At 34.5% G+C, this 18726-nt stretch overlaps 2 protein-coding genes across 2 annotated transcripts in view; both read right to left on the bottom strand.

Annotated features, from left to right (window-relative positions):
* Positions 1-2326, bottom strand: part of nlrc5 (NLR family, CARD domain containing 5) — a 30477-nt gene extending 28151 nt beyond the window's left edge. Inside the window, exons 1-3 of the mRNA XM_056478592.1 lie at positions 1887-2326; positions 966-1288; positions 575-612 (exon numbers count right to left, since the gene is read on the bottom strand). Of these exons, the coding sequence (XP_056334567.1) occupies positions 575-612; positions 966-1281 (354 nt within the window). The 5' untranslated portion in view covers positions 1282-1288; positions 1887-2326. The remainder of the gene's footprint in view (positions 1-574; positions 613-965; positions 1289-1886) is intronic.
* Positions 2327-3954: 1628 nt separating this feature from the next.
* On the bottom strand, positions 3955-16434 carry cetp (cholesteryl ester transfer protein, plasma). Its single transcript, XM_056478508.1, has 16 exons — positions 16168-16434; positions 12649-12760; positions 12431-12562; positions 10569-10639; positions 10376-10463; positions 9854-9923; positions 9373-9433; positions 9192-9283; positions 8916-9095; positions 6357-6407; positions 6021-6170; positions 4986-5053; positions 4842-4884; positions 4696-4765; positions 4529-4614; positions 3955-4334 (listed from the first exon to the last, which is right to left on the bottom strand). The coding sequence occupies exons 1-16, from the start codon at positions 16295-16297 to the stop codon at positions 4257-4259; spliced, it is 1482 nt and encodes a 493-aa protein (XP_056334483.1). The 5' UTR covers positions 16298-16434; the 3' UTR covers positions 3955-4256.
* Between the last annotated feature and the right edge of the window lie 2292 nt (positions 16435-18726).

Below are 18726 nucleotides of genomic sequence, written 5' to 3'. Positions count from 1 at the left end.
ATAATGATTATTATTTAATTTTATTTTACCCTAAACCTGTCTGTAGGCATCACAGTGGCGCAGTGGGTAGCACGATTGCCTCACAGCAAGAAGGTTGCTGGTTCGAGCCCCGGGTGGGTCAGCATTTCTGTGTGGAGTTTGTATTTTCTCCCCGTATTCGCATAGGTTTCCTCCGGGTGCTCCGGTTTCCCCCACAGTCCAAAGACATCCATGAATTGATTAAGCTAAATTAACTGTAGTGTATGTGTGTGAATGCAACAGTGTATGGGTGTTGGGTTGCGGCTGGAAGGTTCATTCCTCTGTGGCGACCCCTGATTAATAAAGGGACTAGGCCAAAAAGAAAATGAATGACTGAATAAACCTGTATTGGGGTTTGATTTATTGTAAAACTTTGACAAAAATTTATAATGTTACAGAAAAATGATTAAAAATTTTTTTTTAAAAAGTAAAACACTGAGAAATTTAGATCTTTCAATTGCTTTCTGTTCTCTGTTTAAATTAACTGTTGGGAATCAATGTCTCAATAACACAGAGTCAAAATGGGTGGGTTCCTTTAAGAATAAAACATACCTAGTCGTAGACGTTTCACATTTCTTGCTGAAGAATAATTATCTGTAAGAGAAAAGTTTGTTCTTTAAAAGCAGAGAAAAGTAATTTAGAAAATATTTGCAAATATTTGTAGCATAATTTAGTATCATTCATTGTTTCTTGTATTTAACGTGCACAAGATACTTTCACTTTCACTTTAAATACTTTCTAAAAAAAGATGTATGAGTAAAATAAAACAAATTATGAACTAATATTTTCTTAAATTAAGCAATAATTAAACTAGTTATAAACTAAAGTAGTTATAAAGCAATGCAATTATGCTTTAACATTAAATAATAAGCATTTTATATGGTAGAACAAGAGAAAAGCTGCAGAATAACTACATAAAAAATAAATAATTGCAGAACATGACTTACCAATTGGATCTCCAGCTATGGACACCAGTGTAGTTTCAAGATAGAAAGGGATGTTATTACAGTTTTGATATATGGTGCAGAAAAACTTTCTACATGTGATATCGTCTGAAGTCTTGAAGTACTCCACAATGGCTGAGACACGATCTCTATTGTTAACAAGTGACCGTATCTTATCCTGTGTGTTAGGTTCCAACAAGTCAAAGATAAAGTCCAAAACACTACTATCCTGTTCGCAGAGCAAGTCCACCAGTGCACTGGCCTCCTGGGCTACCAATGTCAGGGCGTCCCCCGACAAGTCCATCCTCTCCATCCTCATCCATTAGCTGTGGAAAACAGATAACTCATTAATACTCTTTATAAGGTGTGTTTAATTCACCTCACAGCACAACAACTGTTAATGTTGTGCTAACTAATGTTGTTGAACACCTATCTATTCGACATGTGGCAAAGCAAATGATGCCAGTGCACGAGCTTTGTTTGGTATAGCTAAAGTCAGCTCGACACTTTCAGTCCACTAGGTAGTAGTTAAACCCTTCAAGTACTGATAAAGATGAACTAAACTTCTACTTACGTTTTTCCTAAAATAAAATGTTTGCTACAGATCAGAAATGTCAAATTATTGCACAGTAGTTGGAAATGTTTTCAGGATGGCACATGTTCAGCACTCATTTCTCCATAATAAAACTGTGGAGCAATGCTAAGGCTTTATCTATCAATAAAACAAAAATAAACATTATAGGCTAGCTGGTGCGCATTTATAGTGACCAGCAGGAAATGACAAAACCATGTCCTGGACACTGTTGTTGTGTCTGAGCTCCGAGTCTCCCTGTATGCTAATGTTAATCAACAATATGTTCAGAACTAGAACTATTTAAAATGCTCTGTATGGTTATAACAAGCTATCGTATATAATGTACTCACCGCTGGTGGCATAACGCATCGGTCCAATTGAGAGGAGAAAATGAAAGCAACCCGCTCTGGTTTGCTTTCGATTTCTTTCACATGCATAACAAAAACGAATCTCATTCTGTCAGGGTTTAGGCGCGAGACAGTTCGGCTAGACACGAGTTGGTGCGTCCAATACGTAGCCTACAATTTTTTTTATCCATCGACGACGAAACATGACATCATCTCGTCGAATACTTTTACAGGAGAGCACAGGATGAGCATTTTATATCTAATTCACATGCGTCATTCTCTTATTAAGTGAACATATAGTCAATTCATATGGGAATTAAATAAGATTAGCGTTTATGCTGTACATTAATTTCGACTTTGTATTATTAGTTTGATGAGCAGCACAATCAGTCACTTACAAAGTGTACAAGACGCTTCGAAAACATTAAGTTTACCAACTGAAGTTCGTCGTCAATGTACTTTCTGAGTGAGAGGGCATATGAGGACAGGACTGTTGTCGTGCGTGTTATCATAGGTTGTTATTTTCGCACTGACGCCACCCAGTGGAGATATTAATTACTGTACTCCTTATAAGGACATCAAGATGCTATCAGGTAAAAAGACAATTAAAAAGATGGTATGCAGAGCTTTATTTTTATAATATACCTTCTACATAATATCTATAATCACATGTTTTACTTCTAAGTCTAAATCTATGGTCAAAAACACGCAAACGAAGCATTATCTCTTTAAATTTGCAAAAATTTGCATATATTTGCATACAGTTTATTCAAAGCTCAAGTGGAAACTTCTTTTCTGAAAACGGGATACGAATCTGCAAATAATTACCAGCACAAAAAATAGATAAAACACCTGCAAAACACCTTTTTTATTAACACAGTATGGCTATAGCTACACGAAAGTGTTATTAGTGTTGAAAACTTCAGTCCTCATTCATTTTGACTTCTCGAATCACTGGCCACTTTATTAGGTATACCTTATTAGTATCGGGTTGCCTTCAGAACTGTCTTAATCCTTCATGGCATAGATTCAACAAGGTACTGGAAATATTCCTCAGAGATTTTAGTCCATATTGACATGATAGCATCACACAGTTTCTGCAGATTTGTCTGCTGCACATCCATGATGCGAACCTCCCGTTCCACCACAACACAAAGGTGCTCTATTGGGTTGAGTTCTGGTGTCTGTGGACGCCATTTGAGTAGTGAACTCATTGGCATGTTCAAGAAACCAGCCTGAGATGATTCACGCTTAATGACATGGCGCGTTATCTTGCTTGAAGTAGCCATCTGAAGATGGCTACACTGTGGTCATAAAGGGATGGATATGGTCAGCAACAATACTTTGGTACTAATGGGCCCAAAAAGTGCCAAGAAAATATTCCCCACACCATTACACCACCACCTCCAGCCTGATACAAAGCAGGATGGATCCATGCTTTCATGTTGTTGATGCCAAATTCTGACCCAACCATCCGAATGTCCCAGCAGAAATCGAGACTCATCAGATTAGGCAAAGTTTTTTCAATCTTCTATTGTCCAAGTTTGGTGAGTTTGTGTGAATTGTAGCCTCAGTTTCCTGTTCTTAGCTGACAGGAGTGGCACCCGGTGTGGTCTTCTGTTTCCCACAGAACTGCCACTCACTGGGTATTTTCTCTTTTTCATATCATTCTCAGTAAACCCTAGAGATGGTTGTGCGTGAAAATCCCAGTAGATCAGCAGTTTCTGAAATACTCAGACCAGCCTGTCAACCATGCCACATTCAAAGTCACTTAAATCACCTTTCTTCCCCATTCGTTTTGAACTGCAGCAGATCGTCTTGACCATGTCTACATGCCTAAATGCATTGAGTTGCTGCCATGTGATTGGCTTATCAGAAATTTGCCTTAACAAGCAGTTGGACAGGTGTACCTAATAAAGTGTCCGGTGAGTGTACATATATATATATATATATATATATATATATATATATATATATATATATATATATATATATATATATATATATATAAATAACTCACACAGGATTGTTTTGGAAAAATAAAAAGAGACAAACTTTAAAAAAAAAAAAAGAAAAAGAAAAACAGGTTTAACCAGAAAGCTGCTACATGCAATTATGTGAGACAGCATCAGGAAATGTTTAATATTGGTAACACAACCTCTAAATAACATTATGAAGGTCATCAGATAATATTACTAAAGGACATGTACAAAAAACAAGATCATGATGATTGACACTTTCGTATTTACAAACGTTTGGATGCTCAATAGTTACACTAAATATATAGTTATGTAGTCAATTGTATTTGTGTGTGTGTCTGTGTGTGTATTTCTCAAACTATTTCTACAAACTATGTAGAAATATAAAAAACTGTCAATCCAGCGTCCTTTTGAGGAACTCAACCAGTAGATGTTGTGGAAATCCAAAATCCAGCTGTACCATCACATAACCCTGTATAAGCACATAAATACATTTTATGAAATTATTATTAGTTTCAGAAATTTGAAATAATTATAAATTAGTAAGTAGTTAGTGGTAGTTATTAAAAATTTTTACTATTCATGATGGTAACTAAAACATAGATTGATAGTTGTCATTGGAAATGTATTTAAGGCTTATCTGCTAATGTAATATACTGTACTCACGTCCTGAGGTACAACTTCGGGATTGAAGATGTCAAAAAGATTGAGCCCCTGTTCATCCATCAAAGAGGTCAATTCTACCTCCAGGTCTGAGAACAAAGATCAAACATGATGGAAAGGAAAAATAAAGCACACAATTTACACTGTTTTCTTAAGATGGACACACTTACATGACAGAACTTTGGGGATTCCCATCTTCTCCACAGCCTCCTGCAGATAAGCTCTCAAGCTGTCCTCCATCTTTGAGGAGATTATATAATGTGTATGATGTAAATGTATAAACTAAATTAATGTATTTAATTTCTTTTACTCTCACCTCAATTGCTCCTTCTGATGATGAAACCTTTGTTATAGAGATACTATGTTGGTGACAAAATACAAAAGAAAACAGGGACAAATACTGAATACTGAACTTGTTTTCCATTTAAAAATATATCTTAATACATCTTCCATAACTTACCGCTCTGCAGTGGCCTTCAGAATTAGTTTCTTCTCTGCATATGAGGCATTTACAACAACTGTTACATCCTATAAACAACAACAACAGTTTAAACTCGATATTTATAGAGTATATTCCTTTATGTCATGAGTTTGTTACTCGTATGTAAACATGTGGAATCTGCTAAATCAAACAGAGAAGCAATTAGTAAGCAGGAAAATGAGAAATATTTTAACAAATTGACTTTAAGAGGTTAATATACTATATTTTGATTTATTTGGTGTAATTTCTGTCAGTCTTTTAGAACTCGAAATGTTTTTTCCCCAGTTCGACTGATTAGTGCAGGTCAAAACATGACAAACATTGATCATTTTATTCTATGGCGAAGCAGTGGCGCAGTAGGTAGTGCTGCCACCTCACAGCAAGAAGGTCGCTGGTTTGAGCCTCGGCTGGGTCAGTTGGTGTTTCTGTGTGGAGTTTGCATGTTCTCCCTGCATTTGTGTGGGTTTCCTCCGGGTGTTCCTGGGTCCTCCATAGTCCAAAGACATGCGGTACAGGTGAATTGGGTAAGCTAAATTGTGAATGAGTGTGTATGGGTTTCCCAGTGATGGGTTGTGGCTGGAAGGGCATCCGCTGTGCAAAACATATGCTGGATAAGTTGGCGGTTCATTCCGCTGTGGCGACCCCAGATTAATAAAGGGACTAAGCCGAAACGAAAATGAATAAATGAATTAGATTCTATGGCATTTACAGTCTGCTCTCCATGGCCGACTGATGATGCAAAATCCAGACAAAATCTGCTGACTGACTTATAGTATTTTGTTAAAAAATAAATAAATAAAATAAAATAAAAAACATTACAGATTTATGAGGAATGATTTTGAGACTATAGAAGCTGAAAACTTAACATATAAATAATAATAGTAATAGAAATTAAGTGATAAAAAGGTTTATAATGCAAATTCAATTAGAACTACTTGTTTGGTAACAAAGGTACAGTAGTAATATAATCTATCTTTCTGTCTGTCTGGGTTGTTTGTGTGTGTTTTATCTTACTGTCTCAAAATAAAGCACTGGCATCTCTTGACCATTCAGTAAGAGCTGAACTCCAGCCACGGCTCTGACTGATGTGCCCTGTGTGGTGGTCCATAAGTGTGGAACCGATACACTCCTCGCCTTTAACACCGGACCCTCAGAAGAAAGCCACTAAAGAGAAGATAAAAACCCATCAGATAGAATCTTCTATGTTAAGCTGCTTTGACACATTCTACATTACAAAAATAAAGATGAATTGAATTTAATTAAATGCATTTAAACACACAGATGCAAGGGTGCTTCAAATGGAAACATTTATTTGCATGTCTGTAAATTGTGAATTTTGTGGTTTAGTACCTTGCTCAACAGTTCAGGCCTGGCTGTAGACAGCTCAGTCTGAAACAGATCCTGTAAAAAGAGATATGTACAAGTGAATATGACTCAACACAGTATATAGTGTTATAGCAGCTTCATTCATTCAGACAAACATCATTTTAGATTATTTAGCTAGCTGCCAAACATTTTTATCGTTTTTCTTAGCTTGATGTACTAAAATAACTAAAACTGAAAAAATAATAATGCAATGACAAAAACAGAAAGATATACTAAAACTTTTACTTAAAAAAATTATTAAAAAACAATGTATAATACCTGTAGGACTATAGCATAACAATTAATTAAAAATAAAACTGCTTTATATTTATGTATTTATTATAACAACACTGAACAACAGCTGCGGTTTTTCAATCCTAGATTTGCTGCTGCAGTAATATAAATATTATTTGTAATACATGTAATTGATATTACAGTTTTCTCAGTCGTTTTTGTGCATTTCTCACACTATTTACATTTGCACAACAGTTAATGCATTTCTTATAACAATTAGTACAAACTGCAAAACCTAGCTGTTAACCTGCAAAAGTGTGTCACTTGCTCAAAATGGATCGCTTATTCCATAAAAGCAAGTATTGATGTCAATGAAAGTGTCAGTATCATCAAGAAGAATGCTCTTTGCCAATTCTAATTTATTCACAGCATTGTGCAAAAGAATAAATACACGCTTATTTACAACAAACATAAACTTCCTTTGGGTAGATCTGTGCACAACTGTAAACAATATTGCAGGAACATATTGGAACTGAAGCTACATCATACACAGGTCTGTAAAACCTTCATGAATTTGTTCTATTTAGAGGACATTTTCAGGGAAAAGAAGATTTACAATTTTGTATAAAATTTGCTTGACAGATTTTGACAACTAGTTCAACATTTTTGTTTGTAATGACTCAAGTAATGAACTGAGGACTATTAGTTTTATATTGAATGACTATTCGGCATTCACAAGTTTAGTTAATTTTGACTGACATGACACAAGCAAATGATGATGTTATAAAACAGCAGAGAGTTGTATGAAAGCAATTGATGCAGGTCCAAAAGCATTTGAAATCTGTTGGAAGGAATGAGAAACTGCTACTATGATGTGCATGAATGACTAATTGTTTTGAGAAATGCATTAACTGTTGTGCAAATGTAAATAGTGTTGTGAGAAATGCACCAAAGCCACTGAGAAAAACTGTAGTAACTATATTTATATTATTAACAAAAATTTTTAGTAATAAAATCATACAAAAATACACTGTTGTGCATTTAGCAGTCTCTCTAGAATTTTGCAGGGACTTTTCTTTTTATACAGTATATATTAGCCAGGGGGGGTTAGGGTGGTTTGGAAGACCCACCTCTCACTGACCCCTCAAAGTTCCACAGTTTGTCCCATACATAAGCTCATTTGTCCTATTTGGACTGCTATGCCTCTTTTGGCTTTGGCTTCGGTGTGACTTCAGCTAATCAGTTGGCCAGTGCTAACAAATATTTTCATTTTGTAATATGATGTAAGAGAAGTCATCTTTTGCTACTGTATTGTTTTTAATTAGAGAAAACATTTTACAAGTAACTTTTATTCTAAATGTTGGGCCTTATTTTTGAAAGAAAACATGACCAATAAAAGTGAGTGAAGCACCAAAAGCGGCCCACATTAAAGTTGATTTGAACACTATTTTGGCTATTGTTGTTTTCCATGAATTTTCAAATGTACTTTCTTTCTTTTTTTACAAAAGAGGCTAAAAAATTGTGAAGCTTCCTATTATTATTATTATTATTATTATTAGTTTTATTAGTTTTATTTTATTGAAATGGTCAAATTCTGGAAGTTTGAAAAATAAATGACAATAGTTTTTAGACTACAGTTTTTAATTAAAAACTTTAACAGATTCCTGTTTTTTTAACGACATATGATGTAATAAATAAACATTTTAAAAATAAGTATTTTTCATATTTGTTTATTCTAAATTTTTTGGAAATATTTTGGTACATCGAAATGTGTGGTTATGATGACCCTTCAACAACCTCCTGTTTAAAACAATCCAGTTAAACATTGTGCTTAAAATGTCACTAAAATGCATTATTTAAATCTCATAATTAAATAGAAAATGAGGCAAATAACTGCAAAAAGGTCCACATTTGGAGAAAAATGAACCAGTCCTTTAACCAGGCTGCCTACGGGACTGATTTGTGGTCTAAACTTTTGTGACAGCTTTTCTCAAAACATATGGCATTAATTGCTTCAATTCTTATGCTTTACTGTTAAAATACACAATAATCGAATAACATTCCTCTCTTGCGCTCTCTTTTTTCTTCTCAAGAACCATTGGACTGGCAAAAAACATTAGGAACTGATTTTTATAATGTCCATTTGTATGCAATGCAAAAACCACGTGCTAATCATATGCTCAACAGCACCCTCTACAGTTGAACACATGAATTACGCCAATGTGTAGAGAAAAGGAGGGATACAAACAAAGCTTACATAACATTGGAAATGTCTTCACCACATCTAATACTAACAATATAGTATCTTACCGTGAGTTCTGTTGCAGAGATACTGCGCACAAAACGTCCGTCATTATGGACGGCACCCAATAACGGGTCTAGAAGGCCATCAGAGAACCAGAAGTAAAGCATGCGGCTCTCAGACAGTTGAGAAGGGTGAAACACAGAGTTGCTCAAGTCTGATGTCTCATTACTAAAAGTAACCAAACCCTGTTTAATCAAAAGAACAACATTAACCACGTCATAAGATGATATCTGAATTTGTTTATTTACAGTTACAAAAAAACTAGTTCCTTATGATCAGACCTTATGGTATGATTCTATATAATTCGATTTGATCACTGGAGAAGAAGTCACAGAGATGTCCACACCGATGCCTCCATCACTAAGAAACTGCTCTGTTCAGACAGATAGAGGTCACATTGATTGCAACAACAAATAAAGCATGATAAATAACAGACACGTTAAAGAGAGCTCTGTCTTTTACCTGCTTGCTCCTGTATGAAGTCTGCTAGTATGTTGGCCACACTGTTTATCTCCTTGCAGATCTGTTGGTAAAGAAAAGAAAGAAAGAATGTCAGGACACTCGGAGATGTAAGGCATGTTATGGAGTATTTTCCTCAGATCTAATCTAATGTCTTGTTTTATTTTAAGTTAATGGAACAGCAGGATTTTGGAAAAAGAAAAAAAAAACATTTTTTATAATATTTCAGTTTTGCTTTTCACCCGTGATAATCACAAACCTATCTATACAGTATATAGCTTCAAACTATTTAAAAGGAACACTCCACTTTTTTGTAAATAGGTTAATTTTACAACTCCCCTAGAGTTAAATAGCTGAGTTTTACTATTTTGAATCTATTCAGTCGTTCTCCAGATCTAATGGGTCTCAACTTAGCATAAATCATTGATAGCATTTCGCAAGCTTAGTACACAAAGTAACTACAGAAGAGTCTAGACACACTCACCTGTGACTTCACAACTAACTTCACTGTGAAAGTCACAATATCTGTAAACATCTTTTTCATCCAGCCTGGCCTGCAAACAGTCAAAGTAAATAAAATATGGATGGAAATTATGTCTGTTTGATCCCCAGGAAGTGACTTATAAGCAGATAGAGAGATAGATAGATAGATAGATAGATAGATAGATAGATAGATAGATAGATAGATAGATAGATAGATAGATAGATGGATAGATGGATGGATGGATGGATGGATGGATGGATGGATGAATGGATGGACAGATGGACAGACGGACAGACAGACAGACAGACAGACAGACAGACAGACAGACAGACAGACAGACAGACAGATAGATAGATAGATAGATAGATAGATAGATAGATAGATAGATAGATAGATAGATAGATAGATAGATAGATAGATAGATAGATAGATAGATAGATAGATAGATAGATAGATCCTTAGATACATAGATCTATAGATCCATAGATAGATAGATGTGTAGGTGTGAAATGCTGAACTCACTCTCTGTCTCCTTGCAGAAGCAGCTTCAGTTTGTGAAATGTGAGGTAACAGTCGGACGTGTCTGCGGCCACTTTGCCTTTACCACAGTCTGACACACAAACACACACCTTTTTCAGCCAATAACTAGAACAGCCTATTTCAGTTCAGCGTTACGTCAAGACTGGCTTTTTAAAGTAGGAAAAGATGCACTCACATAGCTTTGGATTGATTACAAGGTCAATTTGAGACTCAACTTCAAAATCCACTGATTGGTTTAAGCTGAGTCTGTGTGAGGAAGAACACAGCAATCATAATGTTATGGACAACCAGTTTTCAAATTCAGTATAAACCTTTTTGTCTCTTCACTTTTATTCAGTATTTCTTTTCCCTCCTTTTTTAATCTAAGGCCTGCATTGTTCATATCAATGTTGAATGACCCCCCCAGCCTCATTTTAGCCTTTTAGATTAAATATTTATTGCAAAGTATGAGCACACAGGTTGAAATTGTCTATTAAAAAACATTAAATTGAATAATATACACTACCTGACAAAAGTCTTGTCGTTGATCTCAGATGTTAGAGCAACAAATAATAACTTGACTTCTAGTTGATCATATGGCAGAAGGTAGATTTTATTGATGAATCATCTATTAAACTGCATCCCAAACATCACAAATACTGCAGAAGACCTATTGGAACCCGCATGGACCCAAGAATCTTACAAGAATCAGTCAAGTTTGGTGAAGGGAAAATCATGGTTTGGGGTTACATTTAGTATGAGGGCCTGTGAGAGATCTGCAGAGTGGATGGCAACATCAACAACCTGAGGTATCAAAACATTTGTGCTGCCCATTACATTACAAACCACAGGAGTGGGAAAATTCTTCAGCAGGATAGCGCTCCTCATACTTCAGTCGCCACATCAAAGTTCCTGAAAGCAAAGAAGGTCAAGGTGCTCCAGGATTGGCCAGTCTAGTCACCAGAAATGAACATTATTGAGCTTGTCTGGGGTAAGATGAAGAAGGAGGCATTGAAGATGAATCCAAAGAATCTTAATGAACTCTAGGAGTCCCGCAAAAACGCTTTCTTTGCCATTCCAGTTGACTTTATTAATAAGTTATTAGAGTTATTAGATTGCAGAGATATATGGATGCAGTCTTCCAGCTCATGGGAGTCATACACAATGTTAATTCTTTTTCCACTGCAGCATGACTTTATATTGTACATTATTTCTGTTAAGTGGCAAGACTTTTGTCTAAGCAAAGTCAGACCTTATTGTCCTAATTAAATAGTTAAAAATCAAGGCATAATCATATTTTATTTTGGTAAAATAAGCGTAATCTAGAGGCCTTTGCCTTTCATATAAGCCACTTCTGATGCCAAATGATAAACTAGAAGTCAAGTTATTATTTGTTGTTCCTAAAACTTGGATAGGCGACAAGACTTTTGTCAGGTAGTGTAAAATAAGACATCATAATCAGACTTCCAGGGTTTTCCACAGTGTAAAATAATAATAATGATAAGCGAAAAAGCAGAAAAATGGATAATGTCTCAGCAATGTCTCAGAAAATTACTAGTGTGTACATTTTAGAAGTAAAAAAGTGGAATGTGCATATATACATTAAAATATTATAGTTTAACAATAACGATTCTTAACAATATTAACTAATTTTAAGATAATAAATATTTCCTCAGTCAAGTTAATGGATAATGTATTGCATAATGAACCAACTTTAGTAAAAGCCTGATTATTTGATGTGTTTAAGACTCATTTCTAGAACGTCTTATTATTTCTACTGTCATTCAAAAATGAAAAGTGAAAATAAGAGAAAAACAAAACAGCTCTTACAACAATATTTACTATAAAATTTAGTTTCAAAACTTCTATCAACCATTAAAACAACAGACCATGTGGTAAAAAAAATATTTTACTTTATTTTTACTCTTTTAAAAACTTCAATCGACATAAAAGATCAGTTTTACAAAAACACGTGTAGAGTACAGGCTTAAACCACATCTGTGTAATTGCAGAAACCTAATACTACTAATAAATCCATTAATAAATAGAAACACTCACAGCCAGCTGCCATATCCATAGTTGATGGTCCCTTTAAATACAGCATACACGTTTGAAATGGCGATCCCGATCCCTACATTCTCCTTCAGCTCAAACTGGCTCTTTCCGATGGAGAGGTTGTGAATCTCTAAGCTGCCAAAGCAGAGAGACGTAAGATGCAGAATGTAAAACAGAGGTGAAGCAAACATATATATCGTGATTCGTGTAAACAAACGCACTCGTGGAATCCGTATTTGACCGTCCCAAAGCCTATTGATCGTTCTCCCTGTACACTGGGATATTTGGCATGCTGGAAAGCGGCCTGTATGACTTCAGTAGTTTTCTCGTTCACTGAGGAATCAAGGAAAGGGAGAAAATTATTTGCTTGGATGGAAAGTCCAAGGACGTTTGGGCTAATAATTAAATCCTAAAATAAATTGTTATAATAAATAAAAATAATAAATAATTCAGTTTTATTTATAAATAATTTTTAAATTTATAACATCAGATAACCCATTACTGTGTTTATAAATTATTATTATTATTATTTTTTTTTTTGAGAGGTTCATATTTTAGGGTAAAGACAAAAAAGCTTGAGATCTTTTTTTTTTTTTTTTTCAAAAATACATTTTATATATAACCTATTTCTGTAAGTCAAAGGATTTACATCATTATTTTCATGTGATTTAATATGTATGTATTGTATTAATGTAGATTTATTTTTTTACATTTCATAATTTGTGAAAACGTTTTACTTCGATGAAAAGTATTCATTAAAGAGCCCATATTATACATGAAATAGGGTCATATTTTGGTTGTAAGGGTCTCCAACAACAGTCTAATATGCATGCAAGGTCAAAAAACACTTTTATGGTCTTATAATCTGCATTTGTTTTACCTAATTAACCCAGCGACTCCCATATGAATCGTTCAGTGATTCATTTGTTCCCAAACCCCTCCTCAGCGCGAAGCTAATCTGCGCTGATTGGACCGATGACAGCCTGCTGCGATTGGTCGAAACTGACAGCCTTCAGCACTAGACAGAGTGAAATGCCCAGCAGCTAATCAACAATATAAAAGTAGTCACAGTGCACACACGCTTCATAGTGTAAGGTGTGGAGTTTGGCTGCCAGTGGGTGAATGTAAATACAGACGACTAACTATATTATTGAGCAAAAACTCCAAGAACTGGCGAGGAGATCTCCGAGCCCATCACAGTCTACCTGCTCTTTTCACACAGACACACACATTACCCTCCTCCTCAGAGGGCACAACACACACACACATTACCATCACCGTTCGCCTAGAGCGCCAGTTCAGCTTGCTGGGTGCAATTAAGACACCTCACCTCGAACCTGAGCTGAAATATTTTGAAGGAAAAGCTCACGATCCGTAAACAAAGCGGCAAGCGTCGCGTTTTCAACGTGGCTTTACACGTGATATGATAATAGATAAGTTAACCTGATACAGTACACGCAGTTACAAGTAACAAAACACAACTAAATACATAATTTGCAAGCTAGAGTAAACGAGGCAACAGTTTTAATCGCACGTACTTACACTTGTGAAATGGAGGAAAAAAACGATCCATGATGCACTGATCCATGTTCTGACAGTCTTTACTGATCCTTCCTTTAACAAACTGATGAAGTCTTCTTTGTAAGCATGTAGTTTCCAGAAGCACTCGATCTGCTCAAGCTTGGGCTATAATGCTGATCTTTGGGTAGACTGTCAATATTAGCAATCTGCACAGCGTGACTTCATTCGACCGGTGTCTGTGTGGCTTTTTTTCTGTGTCAGTGGGCGGGGCCGCAGGTTTCAAATGTCCCAGGTTTGCGCGCGCAACTACTTGTGTTTTGTAGTCGCGTCATCATGACGACTCATTTAAAGCACTATGAGTCGACTCCTTTATAGATGAATCAATAGTTTTAAACACTGTACACTTACAGATTTCAGCGTTAGCTGGATATTTCACTTTACTTAGAGCTATGTTACACACTACATGGAAGGGCATTTTCAAAAACCCATAATATGGGCTCTTTAACATTCATTAGAATTAAAATATTTAGTAACATTATTAATGTTTCTATTTTCACTTTTGATCAATTTATTGTTTCCTTAATGGATAAGGTATATATTTCTCTCAATTGCATCTGGATGCAGACTTGGATTTGCAAGCTGAGACTACATATCTCAATACAGGAAATATATATCATCAATATAGGCAATGTATTTTGGTGCATTTAAACAAAACAGATTTAATAAACAAATATATTTACTAAAATAATATGGAAAGCTAATACAATTAAATTCAAGCAAATTATTAAAAAAAAATTACAAACAACAAAATTTCAACAAAATGATTCAATTTTTTGCTATTTTTGATTTTTTCTTTTTTTAATTTGTATTTAATATTTTTCTTTAACATATAAATGTGGGTGTATTAGTTTCTGTTATCGTAAGTTTTTTGTTAGAAAAGCTCCAGATTTGGCTTCAGTACTGACTAAACTAATGTATATGCACAAATATTGTATAGCTTCCTATCAAAAATATCAATTTAAAAGATAGTTTTGTAAGCGGTGTACTTGTATATGCTGAGCACTGTATATTACAGGAATATAAAGCAGGTATAAAAGTTTACAGTTGAGTTTTTGAGTTTAAAGTTGGCCTTTAGCACAACTTGACAAGTTTAATAAAATATATAAGTAATAAAAGAAGTTCATGTACTCTGAAACAATGATGTCTGCAAAACTGTTGCAAACAATTTAAAGGAGTTGAATTTAAACAAACAAATTAAAAATAGTAATGTTCACCTTAATTTGTTTGTTTAAATTTAGCCCAGATTAATTGTTTACAACCACTTAACTTAAATTTTTTTTGTAAATCCAAGAAATAATCTTTGAATAACTTTTATTTTGTGTAATAGTTGTAAAACTAGAAAGGTTCTGTTTCAACTCATTTGAATAGTTTTAGATAAAGTATGACAATTTTTATATCTCTTGAGTCAGTCATAAATGTTACACAACATGAAGGTTAATAGTATGACATTTCATAGGGTGAACGTTCCCTTAAAATATAATAAAATCTATATTTAATGTACTTGGATCTACACTGTTTGCTTAGAATGAATTTAGTTGCAGACTAATAATAAAAAGTAATTTATTATTATTATTATTATTATTATTATTATTATTATTGTGGCCTGTATTTTACCAGGAATAAAGCACATTGAGAATAAAAATCTCTTTTACAAGTACGTCCTGGCCAAGATTAAGCACTATACAGTTCACATGGGTTTAACAACAAAAAAAAACACATAACGTCATTCATCCGTCAAAACACACATACAAGGACAATTAAAACTAGCTGGAACATCTAAAGGCCAATGTTTCTAATAACTTCCAATCTTTTTAAAAGTGTAAGTGTGGTAAAAACAATAAATAAGATTCCTAAGACCGAAGGCTACACAGTAAAAAATGCTGAGTTCCACACAATCCATTCATGTTGTCCCAACACAAATCAATTAAGTTAACTTAACACTTTTAACAAATCTATGTGGATTGAACATAAAAAATTAAGTTGTCCCAATGAAATGAATTGTGTTGATTCAGCTTATTTTAAATAAGTAGTTTGAACAAGCAAAAAATATATATATTTTGAGCATATAGCTAGAGACAGGTCATTTTTATAAACATAATAATACTGCAGATATGACACTAAGGTCTGACTAGCACAGAAAGAGATGAGCATGTACTTACAGACTACAGCGGCAGGATATGTTAGCCTACAAACAGCTCCCGTAAACCTGTAGGCAGCAGGAGGATCCAGACAACAACAGCTTATCTTGACCAGAGCGAGAACCAGGAACAGCGCTGCTCTCCTCTCCATCTCAACAGTCGTTAACTCTTATTAGTGCTTCTTCAAAAGAGCCCTGTTTTCATTCAGCAAGTGTCTGAGGAGGAGGGACAGATCCAGCAGTGTCCCAGAGGAAGAGGGGGTGGACAGGACCTGTAAGGGCTGATTTGCCCCTCAGGCCGACTTGCACATGTTGCTCAAGGTTACTGGAGGACAGTAAACAGTCCACAGCAGTGTTTTCTGGACAATCAGCTGCACAAAACAAATAAAAGATATAGACAGAGTGGACAAGAGAAGGACAAAGTTCATGTAGGTGGACAAGCTCAAAACCATTAAAGGGATAGTTCACCCAAAAAATTAAAAGTCTGTCAACATTTACCAACCCTTGACATGTTCCAAACCAGTTTGAGTTATTAAGGTATTTTGAAGACCAGACATCCATAACCATTGACATTCACTGCAGGAAAAACAAATACTTTGGAAGTCAATAATTACAGGTTTCCAACAAGTCAAGGGTGTGTAAATGATGACAGAAATTGCATATTTGGGTGATCTATCCCTTAAAGTAACCCCACTGTCTTGAAAATGGATATAAATTCTTCTCGGTGTGAACAGCAGAGTCTGCAGGAAGTGGCTTTGTTGACAAGTTGTTGACAAATGATGAGAAGATGGTAGTCTAGAGTCTGTGTAGATAAATGTTATCATTGTAAAGAGATAATGCTTCGTTATTTTAATTGAGCTTTGACGTTTTTAGTTCAGCTATAGGCCCAGTATTTACCAGTTTGTCCAAATAAACGTCATCAAAAAATTGTAGCATTAAAGTTAAGTTAAAGACAAACATACTAGAAATTTGTCACAACATGCTAATAGTGTGCAAAAACATGATGACAACTTGCTAATAATGTGCTAAAACATGCTAACAATTTGACAAAACATAACAAACATGCTGAGATCATCAAAACACTTGCAAAAACATGGCCTTAAAAATTAACCATTGTTTTATCATACTAAACTTGTAAACAATGTGCTAAAACATGGTAGCACCATGGAAACACGTTAACAACATGCTAAAACATGCTGCTATGGGTAACATGCTAACTCATATTTAACCAAAATATGTTAGCAGCTAGACATGCTACTGATATGGCACATGTTGATCATGTGCAATAACGTACTGTAGCACTAGCTAAAACATACTAGCTACTGGTTAAAACATGCTAATAATGTGCTAAAAACAGACCACTGATGTGTCAAACCATTTTAACAATGTACTAAACATACTAGCGACAAATCTGACTATACTTGATAAAAATGATAATGTTATTTTAGCAATTAAAACATAACAATAGTGTACTTAAATGTGTTAATATCTCACTAAGACATGTTAATCAATACACTGTTTATTAACCCCTGTGCACGGTTCAAATTTACTCCCCTTTTATTATGTTCAGGATGAAAACATCCACTGAATTAAACTGCTGTAACAATGCATCAGATTGATTATTTTTTTACCAGTTTTTTTGTTTTGTTTTGTTTTTAGTTATTCTCAGTCCTGATCAAAAATACTAAATGTTTTTGTTTTTTTTAATGCAGGATTTTAACTCTTTAATTTAATTCATAAATGATGAAGTATTTTCAATGTAAAAAGTAACTGACGACTGGATTTGTTTCTACCTTTTCACAGTCTGGGACATGTGAACGATTAGTAACAACATTGGCTTTGATGCATTTTTAGATTTTTTTTCTTTTTTCTCCTTAATTTGCTGTTGGTGGCTGTTTTTGCCCCATTGACTTCCATTCTAACCACATTTGATGGTGCATAAATACACAGTTTGTTTTTGTTTACTCCATGAAGTTCTGAGATGAGCATATTCTGAGATGAGCTGAGATGCATATTTTGATTTTCTCAGACACATCCAAGTACGCAAAGGTCACTTTTACAATCTCACACAAAAACACAAAAAAATAATTTGCTGTTATACTCCATATAAAATCCAGAAACTAAGCTTTTTTTTGGCACAGGCCTATCTAAAGGGTTAATTGTGCCAACTGATGATTACCAAAAATGACATTAGGTAAATTAGGTAAAATAAAAAGCAAATTAGGGAGAAAAAAGAAAATTAATCAAAAACAACGCATCAAAGTCAATGTTGTTTCACATGTCCAAGTTCACAATTACTTTTTATATTGAAAATATGTCATTTTGTGTGTTTTTTTCACCAAATCAGTGACATCATTTATGAATTTGGCAATTAAAGAGATAAAATCCTGTAATTTTCTAAGCAATTTAGTAGTTTTGGTATTTAGTATTACATTATTATTATTCTACTTAGTTTTAGTATTTAAATGATGCATTTTTACAGCAGTTTATTTCAGTGGATGTTTTCATCCTTAAGATAACAAAAGGGTAGTAAATTTGCCCAGAGTGTAGCACTGAGTTTATTTTTTAAATATACATTTAA

The sequence above is a fragment of the Danio aesculapii genome, chromosome 18, assembly GCF_903798145.1.
Source record: "Danio aesculapii chromosome 18, fDanAes4.1, whole genome shotgun sequence".
Classification (NCBI taxonomy): Eukaryota; Metazoa; Chordata; class Actinopteri; order Cypriniformes; family Danionidae; genus Danio; species Danio aesculapii.
The sequence above is the reverse complement of the archived record's forward strand: the minus strand, read 5'-3'. Positions and strand labels throughout refer to the sequence as shown.

Coding starts and splice junctions, on each gene's coding strand:
- cetp (XM_056478508.1), bottom strand. CDS start 16,297: ATGGAGAGGAGAGCAGCGCTGTTCCTGGTTCTCGCTCTGGTCAAGATA. Junction 12,761..16,167: donor ATATCCTGCCGCTGTAGTCT/GTAAGTACATGC, acceptor TTGATTCCTCAG/TGAACGAGAAAACTACTGAA. Junction 4,766..4,841: donor CATCAGAAGGAGCAATTGAG/GTGAGAGTAAAA, acceptor ATCTCCTCAAAG/ATGGAGGACAGCTTGAGAGC.